The 9,956-nt window shown below is 51.0% G+C and overlaps 1 protein-coding gene across 1 annotated transcript; it reads left to right on the forward strand.

Annotated features, from left to right (window-relative positions):
* Positions 1-279: 279 nt before the first annotated feature.
* Positions 280-6,343, forward strand: SIMC1 (SUMO-interacting motifs containing 1; the record flags this gene model as incomplete). Its single annotated transcript, XM_010179819.1, has 9 exons — positions 280-1,035; positions 1,259-1,479; positions 2,189-2,258; positions 2,663-2,808; positions 3,239-3,418; positions 3,871-3,999; positions 4,960-5,116; positions 5,198-5,282; positions 6,123-6,343. Coding segments are annotated over 9 exons (1,965 nt in total), but the record flags the coding sequence as incomplete, so codon positions are not given.
* Between the last annotated feature and the right edge of the window lie 3,613 nt (positions 6,344-9,956).

Genomic DNA, 9,956 nt, shown 5'->3' on the forward strand with positions numbered 1-9,956 from the left:
GGGCCCAGGCAGAGATGTTTGGAACAGAGGACCCAGCCGTTTGCTGTAAGGAGCCTGGCAGGAGTGGCCATGCTGCTGGAGGAAGCTGACGCTACCCTGCAGTCTGCCGCTTCCCCTCGGCCAGGCAGGGTGGTCTTTGCCCCTTGTTTCTTGGGCTGGTGCCAATGAGACCCTTGGGCTGGGGCGACAGGGCCACCATAGCAGAGGCCCTTGGTAGGGGAGGACTAAGGCATCCAGGTACCGCTGTCACTTACAGCACTGGCCCCTCTGTCCCCACAGGAGATCATCGATCTGACCTGCGAGGACATGAGTACAGACCCAGCACCGTGTAGCAGCCTCACCATCATCGACCTCACAGAGGACTCGTGCAGCCCTCCCCACAGCCCTCCCCACACTGCCACTGGGGCTGACCAGGACCCCGGGCAGGCACCTACAGCCCCAGCAGCACACACGTCCCATCCCCACCTCTGCTTCACCACAAAACAAGAAACAGAGGTGATGGCAAGGACAACTCCTGTAACGTCCTGGCACAGTGCTGCCGCAGAGCCCAGTGTCACCGCAGACACGGCAGAAAGCACAAAGAACTGCAGCTGCTCCTCTCCCGCCTCCAGCCGCCATGGCTCCTGCAGCTCGGAGCAGAACTGCAGCACCACTACTTTTAACAGTGACTTGGGCTCCCTGGCCAGCATGCAGCTGGACTCAGACCTGCTGTCCCCGTCCCCCTCCAGCGTGGACAGCAACAGTAGCAGCTGGAGGGACAGTGGCCCAGAGGAAGAGACTCCCCACCTCTGCCAGCAAAGGGAGCTGCCCCCAGTGCTGAGCCCTGCCCCAGCCATCCCCACAGTCCCTGAGAAGGCCCAGGGGCCTTTGCTGGAAGCAGGTGACTTCCCACCACTTGAAGCAATCCAGCAAGTGACCCCAGCCAAGACCAAGGCTGACAGCAAGGCCTGGTTGAACAAACTGCACTATTTCAGGAGGAGCGGAGTCCAGCACCTCTTCCTCCAAGGCGTAGCACCCAGCAGGGAAACACAGCAGGTAAACGGGGTTCAGAGCAGCTGCTGCCAAGCGCAGTCAGTAGACTGTGGTAGAGGATGGAGCAGGGGCTGCCCCTGCTCCACTTCCCCTTTTGGGAAAGCTTTGCCAGGCAGTTGGGATCTCTGGTTATTGCAGCTCCCTTTACGGTGGGCCCCACATCACAGCTGGGTTCCTCTGTGTTGGGGGGAGCTGGCTTTCACCCATTGCCTTGCCTTGTACACAGCAGAAACCTGAGCTCATCCCCAGCGGGAAGCTGAGCATGGTGCGCACCACCATGGAGGAAAACTACCTGGAGGGCACCTTGCATTTCCTGAGCGAGTTTGTCTCCTGCCAGCACTGTCCTCCCAAAGAAATCATCTCCCACCTGATCAGACAGATCCTGTTGATCCCCCACCGAGGGGAGATCCTGAGGGACACCTACATGCTGCTGATGAAGATCCAAATGTACGTGTTCTCTTTGCTACGGGACCCTGGGGCTGGCTAGGTGTTCCCACAGTCCTGCACAGCATAAAGGTTATTGCCCATGGAGCAGGGAGTGATTTCCCCTATAAACCAGGATGATCGCCCTGCCTCCTGTTACCAGCACAGGCACACCTTGGGCTGTCTGAGGGTGGGTCAGGACCATTGCTGGCCCAGACAGCAGCCACTAAACCCCCAAGTGGATGGAGGACGGAAGGGGGAGAGAGGCAGAGGATGCTGAGACACGAGGGAAAGCAACTCTGACTATATAATGAATGTGCTTTAATCTTTTTGTAGCAAGCTAGCATGGTGTAGGGACAGCCAGTGACACCAGGGACCTCTCTAGGACAGAGCAGTGTGTTTGCAGCTCCTGAAGAGATCTTCACTACTGTGTCATGGCAGAAATGCTTTCCCTGGGCTGCAGCAGGAGCCATGGGCTGGAGTGGTTCCCCCACTGCCCTCAGGGTTCCTGCAGAGAGGTACAATGTTTTGTGTGGCCACAGGCCCAGGAGTGACAATGCTCTCTGGAGTACAGCCCCAGTCAGGTGCTTTCAAAAAATTAATGTGGTCAGGGGAGAAGGCAAAGCTGGAGAGAAGGCAGGGCAGGCCCCTTAGCAAGGCAGGCCGGGAAGGGGAGGGTCCTCCAAGTAGACTTTGGGTAGCTCAGCACAAACAGACAGTGCTGTCCTTGCAGGCTCCATCCAGCCAACGCCACCACAGTGGGATGGGACTGGATGCTGCTGAAATACATCATGGAAGACGAGGTACTTGGCACCATGTGTGTCACATTGGGCAGGGATCATCCAGTACATGGTGCCTGAGGGTAAGCGTTGCCCCAGGGCCTCATGGCCATGCTCTGCTGCAGAATGGGCCAGTCCAACATGAAGTCTTATTGCAGCTGCTGAAGGCAGCAAGTACCAGTTGGGTACCCTGCATTTATCCACAGTTCTCCCTGTCCTGCTGCACAGCTGTAGGCAGGCTGCAAAGCTGCTGTGGGTCACAGCCCCAGTGCAATGGTACAACAGGCCCAGCAACATCCCTAGGGTATTGCCTGAGCCAGGCATCTCCTCCTGGAGCTGCTACTCAGTCATGTAACACCAACTCATTCCTGAAACAGCCAAATTCCCTGTGGCTCCACCAGGCTCATACCATCTCCATATGCCCTCAGGAGAAGCCCCCTGGCTGGCTCTTCTTCCTGCAGTACGTGGTGCAGACCCTGGATGACGACTTCCAGCAGAATCTGAGGTTGCGCCTGCTGCAGAAGTCGATTGCCAAGAAAGTGCTTTCGTGTGACACGTGCTTCAACAATGTCAAGTAAGGGACGCTGCCTCCTACCCTGTACTCTAACCAGATGCTGAGAGGCAGGGGCTCAGGGAACACTTGTGGAGACTCCAGGTCAGATTTTCCAGGAAACAAGCTCAGGTAGACACATAGGGCCCAAGTATAAAGCACAGGAGCAGGTTTACAACAGCAAGCCACCAGAGATGGTGCAAGGCATTTCCTGTCACAATCTAGCAGGCTTTTCCCAGGAACAAGGTGAGATTTGCATTGCTCAGGACAGGACTGAGAAGGAGGCAGTCCTGTTGACAAGCGTATAAATCCGCTGTTCAACAGCGCTACTCCCTGGCCTGCCCAAGCAGGTTGGACATATTTGTCATTCTTGGGGTCTTTCCTTGAACTCCAAGTGGATCTAGAGGTTAGAATGCAGCAAAGCCAGGCCCATTCATACCTGTTTCTGTCCCAGGGAGGTGGTCGAATGGTTGGTCGCAGCAGTTACAGGAGTCGGGTTCTCCCAGCCCCAGGAGCAGCTACAAGAAACGACTTCCTCTTCAGCAGAAGCACAGGCCGAGCGCAGCTCCTCTGCACCACGGCTGGCCAGCACCGACCAGGCAGAGGTGGTTCCACCAGCCTGCTTTGCCCAGAAGTAAGCCCTAGAAGTCCTGGCTCCTTGCTCAGCATCATGGGGTCAACATCAGGTCAGGGAAGCCAGGCTGTAGCTGTGACCCATTTTCCTGGTTCTCCTTTGAGGTGGACACACTTGGTGAGCAACCAACTTCCTCACCTGGTAGGAAACTGCTCAGTGAGAGTCCTGCTTTTGCACATAGCACAAGGCTGGAGCTCTTGGCCCAGGACTGCCCTGTCCTGCTCCACCAACACTCAGTACAGCCACTAAGACCTCCCAAAGGCCCATCTGGGGATTAGCTCTGCTTCCAAGAGCATCAGATTGAAAAACCACCAGGAGACACCAAATCCAGCCTGCCACATTCCCCTACATCTCACTGCAAGGCATGAGGCTGAACTAGGTGCCATCCCCACCGCTTTACTTTGCAAGCTGAGGGGTGGTGTCTCCAAGTGTTGACTGTCTCTCTGACCTAGGGTGATGCTCCTGCTCCAGCGGATGTTGTCCATCGCAGTGGAAGTGGACAAATCTCCCAACTGCAGCTCCTGTAAGATCGCAGATGTGATATTCCCATTTATACTGAATATTCCTCTGAGGAGCCAAAGGTGAGACAAACACGTGCAAGGCAGCATCTGCCTGTGTGAGCAATAGTCTTATTCCTGATTTACATCCAAGTTTGGATGCATAAAGTACCTCAGAGGATATAGAAATACAGGCCCATTTATGACCCAGTCAGCAAGAGCATGGCTGTATCTCCCATGGAGATACAACATCACCAGTGAATGCATCTCCCAGCTGTTGTGTTGCTGAGAACTGTTGATTCTCCCACTTGTTAAAGTTGCAGGACCTCAAAACTGTAAAGAGGGTCTAAAAAGCAGCAATCTGCACCAGCATAATCAGGTACTGGCAAGTACATCACTGATCCCCAGGGGCAACTGGGTAGCTCCTCAGAAATATAATGCAGTTCCTACTCCTATGCCTTGACATGCTTTTGTTTGCTTCTGTAAGAAATGCAGTATCTGAAGCCAAAGCACAAGGGCCTGAGTGGCTCTAGCATAGACACGAGACCACAGGCATTTCAAACCCACGTTTGCCAGCCCCAGCAGTTGGCCCTTTCCGACCCTTTTAGAACGCTCTCTGAGCTCACACTGAGTCTGAACACACCAAACTGGCTCTAACCAAGCTGTCACTGCTCCCAGGACAGATCTTCCAGATCCAGCTGGCTGCTGACCCCACTTCACACTTGCTTGGCTGTGCTCCCTGCAAGTCAGCAGGAATGGGTAACTTCCGCACAGGGTGATGGCAGGGTGAAGCAAAGCAGCTAAGCTTGCTTCACAGACCATACCAACCTCAAGCTGCCACGGGTCAGACCTAAGGACATAAACATGCCCATGTCTGAGATGCATAACTGTCTCTCTATCGTATCTGGTGGTTTTCCTTTCACTGCACTGCTGGGCAGTGCTTGCACCAGAGCAGCACCAGCAGGACATCAGGAATGTGCTGGAGCTGTTGTCCCTGGTCATGCTGTGCTGTCTCCCCCAAAGTAATTCCTTTTTGTCTTCCAGGGAAGCTTTCTTAAACACCATGGACAGCCAGCTTCTACGCTGCAAACTGCTAGAGCTGCTGTTCCAGCATAGTTGTGATGTGCCTACGACCTTGCCCTTGTCTCTGGCCAAGATCCTGTATTTCCTGAGCCACTCCTCCGTGCTGCTGCAATATCAGGTATCCAGTGCAACCTGTCCTTTGCCTTGTTTTCTCCTGAGAAAACCACCTCCAATAACCAAGTACTGTCTCCTGTCATAGGATGAAACAGCAACATGGCAAAGATGGGATGAAATGCTGCAGTACTTGAGTTTGCTGCTCATGAGTTACCAAAATGTAATACGGGGTAAGCAGCCTGTTCTGGCGTTAGTATACATCAAAAAGACTGTGGTAGAACAGCCAAAGTACACTTCCTCCACCTCATCGCTCTTGAACTCAAGACCATGGAGTCTTTGTGCCTCTGTCTATGCTCGTAGCTATTCCCAGCAGTCAGAGCAAAGAAGTGATGCTGCATCAAGCAAAGCACCCAACCTGCCTTGCCAAGTTTAGCCCCTAAGAAATAGCTTGCTTCCTAAAGGATCAATCCCAGAACTGGGAAGTGCACCCACTTTTGTACCCACTACTGTTTAAGTTACACACAAAGTGGGTGCAAGAATAGGGTGGTTTAGGAGGAAAAGCAGAAGTCAAAGGGATGGTAAGGCCAGGACACACTCAGAATTTGGACTAGGCAGGCAGCACTGCCCACAGCAGCCATGGAAGGAGCAGTGTTTCTGACCCCAGGAGAGCAGCACAGTCACAAAACACTCCCTAAAGTAATTTTATCAGAAAATTTCTAAAGTCTTTTCCCAGGTTCAGGTGCTTTAGCCCAGGGTTAAGGCTTTCAGGGAGGAACGCAGAGGAACCCAACATCACACATGCACAGAGTTATTCTCCCTGAAGCCCTAGATGATCACCGTTGCTAAGCTCTTTGGAGATGCTCCTTTGCAGCTGGACAGCTGTCCAGTCTGCCACTAGTACAGGAGAAAAGGATGGAGAAGAATCAAGGATAACCACGAGAGCATCAGCACAGGTCCCAGCCATTCCTCGCCACAGCGCAGCACAGCCCGTGGCACGCTGTGATCTGTCCCTGACCAGGCTGGGCAGCTCAGTGTGCGTTGCCTCTCCCCACCAGTGTTTCCTCTTGCAGAGCACTTACGGAGCTCACTCAACGACCGGATGGACCTGATCATTCAGAAAGCCAAGCCCAAGCGCCAGGACTGCGACGACATCAGCCACCTGGACATTCGTCTGCAGATAGAGGACTTCATCAACCGAATGCAGCAGATCCTGGGGCAGCCTTTTCCCCTGCAGATCATGGAGAAATTGTGCATGCTTCGGGACTTGCTTCTCATTGTCACTGCTACCTGATGGAGACAACCACTGCAGCAGGAGCCACAAAAAGCTTCAGGTCTCCTCTATAAAACCCCATCAGGACTCTCACGCTGTGGTCTCAGGTGTCACACATCACATGGGTTTGTTTATACATTTCTCTGGGAAAATGTCTGGTTTACATGGTCTCAGGATTTTCTTTCCAACTTGCATCATCCTACAGTTTTACAAGGCACTTTGTACACTTTGGAAAAATAAATTATTTTCATATTTGCTAAGACTCTTCCATCTTCTTGTCAGCCCAGCCCAAAGGAAGTGCAGAGCTCTGTCAGATGTACCTTGAGATGGCATTAGACTAACACAGCAGTAAACTCTGACAGGAGCTTGCACAGCCAACAAAATACCAAAATACCTGTTCAATAGTCAGGAAAAGTGATTTTTATTTTTTTTTAATTATAAAAAACACCACAGATGTGGGATGCAGTGAGACATTGACAGTGCAGAGATGCCCAAACCATGGCAGTCAGTAGAGAGGAACATTTCTCTTGAACATCAACATGACTTTGCCCAAGGGGATCAGCATGTCAAGAGGGAGGACTAGATAGCAGCATGAGCTGAAAAGGCTGCGCCTCTTCCAGAATGCACTGAAGTCTCTGCAGTACAGGCAAGCATGCATGCTATGATGAAGATAAATACTGAATTCAAACCCACCATCATCAAGTCACAGCTGAGGTCAGAGAGCAATTAGACATTTCTAGAGATGATTTCCTCAGGTATTTCAGAGGGAACAGGGGTTGGGAGTGGAGTGGGAGAATCCTCCCGAGGCTGCCCACCACCCCTTGATCTGCCCCTGTGGTAGGCAACCCTTGGCAGGGTCCAAATGAAGAGACCAGAGCCTAGGAGCACCAAGCAGCACACTCACAGGCAGGAATGCAGTACTCCTGATACTAGTGCTGCACACATTGAGGACCTGGTGCCTGCTACACAGCAAGGCCTCCAGAAGCCTGGCTTCAACCAGCCCAGAACTGTTGGGAAGTGTCTGATCTGGGGCTCACAGGTTTGCTCCTTGATCTTTAGGAAGTCCCTTCCCAACTGCCAGATGGAGAACAAACCCCTCGTCCACAGGACATTGCCCCTCTAATCCAGGATAAACCATTGAGGGAAAAGTTATAAAGTCTGTTTTGGGAGTAGTAGCCAGTAGCATTCCCAACATGGCAAACTCAGAAGTGCTCCCCACTGTAGAAATCTGCTCCTCCTGCATGGTACAGTCATTCATTTTCCATTTAGGTCCTTTAACTGGATTAAATTTCTAGCATTAGGCTAGAAAATAAGCCACATTCCAGCAAGAGGTCTGTAGTTATGCATGTTATTTTCTGATATGTTGGTCATATCCCCAGGAATAATGTTGGAGTAAAATAGAGAAAGTAGAATGAGAATATCCTATCAAGAGGCAAAACTTAAACCCCAGCCTTTCCAAACTAAACTGAGATCAGCCGTACCAGGGTACCTAGGTGCTTCAGGACATGTTTCATCACTTTTAGTTTGAACACTCTAGGAGGGCAGGGAACATCAGCGTTCATCTCGGCTGCAGCCCAGGAAAACCACGTGCTCTATCAGCATTCACAGCTGACAAAGTACTGGTGCAACAGCGCTCAAGCCAGAACTCCTCAGAGGAAGGCAAAGCAGAGATGGCAACACCACTGGGAGCTGGGCACCTCAAGGCAAACAGCAGCCTGGCTCCCACACCTCCACAGTACAGGTGCTAACAGCACACAAGCTGCAAGCGAAGCCATCTCAGAAACACAAAGAATCACCATTTGATGAGCTAAAAAAAAAAGCTAAACAAATTTCACATTTAGTTTCATCCACACAAGTCCTAAGGCAGGACTGAGTGCAGCTGTCAAAGGCGAGTTTTAGACAAACATTTTACCCTAGTGCAAGTGCTGCCAGAGCCTTATTAGGCACAGCTTTGAGCCCACACTCACTGGACAGCCCCACATTTCTTCCACAGATGCTTTGCCAGCACTAACACACACCAAGGATCTCCACTCACAAAGATTTTATTTTCTTGTAACAAACAAACAAAAAAAAATCATACACAACAGAGACATGAATACAGACAACAAATAAATTAATGTCAAATGAGAAACTGATTGCCAAGGTGCAAACGAGTGGTGACAGTGAAAACTGCTTGGTTGGGTGACTTTCAACACATCATTGGCAGCACTGTCGAAGCTTGAGAGGAAGCAAAGCCACAAAACGTGCTTCTTCAGAGGGGACAACAGCCAGCCAAGTGAGCCAACCCTGCCGCACCCTACAGGAGGAATGTTTGGTTTAAGAAGGCAGAAAACCCAAAGCCCTGTGGTTACCAGCTGTTAAGTAACCTCTGTATAATGGCCTGGCAACAGAAGCTTCCAGTACCAGATGTAAGGCTGCTGCTACCATCTCACCACTACAGAAAGCCTGCTGCTGGCTGAGGGAGCTCTGCAACACAATCATCAGATCAAGGGAGAGACCTGTTTGCCACAGGACAGGTGAAGATTACAGAGCAAGGCTGTCCATAATGCTTAAGGGTTAGATGCTAGCCAGGAGGTTTCCTTCCAGGCTTAGCTGGTCCCAGAAACTGGTTGTGACTGGCCAAAAATTACACATAGCTGTATCAAGCAGGGAGGAACATTTAGCCTTGATCTACCCTCAGTACACCCCCAGCCTTGCAAAACCTATTTAACGGTGCTAAAACTGAAAACACTATTTGAGAAGTGCCCCTGGTGTTTAATACACTTCTACACGATTCATGCAAGATGCTGGGGGAAAAAACGTGAAAAAACCAAGCAGCACCCAGAGTACCAGCACATCTGTAAATCTGTTGCCTAGGAAAAGGCAGGGCAGTGTTGTTTTGCATAAAGAAGGAAGGAAGATTACTTAGTGCAAGCCACACCAGCTCTGGTCATTTCTATCTTTTTGAAGGATCATGAAGAGCTGGAAGAGAAGCAATTCTTCCTCAGTCCTGTCAATCCCCATTAGGTTCTGCTCCATGCCTTTCTATTAAGAACTTCTTAGAATGATCACTGCTCTACTTTTCCTTTAAAAAAAATCCAAGAACAAAGAAGTACTGGGCGTTGAACTATGTAAGGTCCCACTGTAGAGTATGGGAGTGCCATATTTAAATCTGACCCATGACATTCCCAAGACAACTTCCTTCTGGCAGTTAATGGTCCAGTTTTAAGTCCTTGCTTGTTTCCATCATTTTCTGCTGGTGCTCTGTATATGCCAGACAGAACCATGGTCCTCCAGAGGCTACTTCAGCACTGAGCAGGACAAGCCAGCTTGCTCACACACCACACACAGTCCTGTCCCACAAAACATAGTTCAAGGTTTTACTGTGGTGCAGAGTACCAGGAAGGAAATCTAGTGCAGCCTAGCAGACCAAACTGATGCAGTACAGCAGACAGGACGGTTTGTATTAGTTTAGTATTAGTGCAGGAGTTTTTCCCAAGACTGGCTTCAGGAGGACAATCACAACTGTTTCCTTTTCTGAGATGAAGAGCTGGAAGGGAGACTTTCCTATTTCACTGCAGCACACTGGGGCAGGGAAGCAGAGCCTAAGACACCCTGTAGCCTGCTAAAGACACCAGAAGCGTCAGCATCCTTC

Source organism: Mesitornis unicolor, unplaced genomic scaffold (assembly GCF_000695765.1).
Source record: "Mesitornis unicolor isolate BGI_N332 unplaced genomic scaffold, ASM69576v1 scaffold51092, whole genome shotgun sequence".
NCBI lineage: Eukaryota > Metazoa > Chordata > Aves > Mesitornithiformes > Mesitornithidae > Mesitornis > Mesitornis unicolor.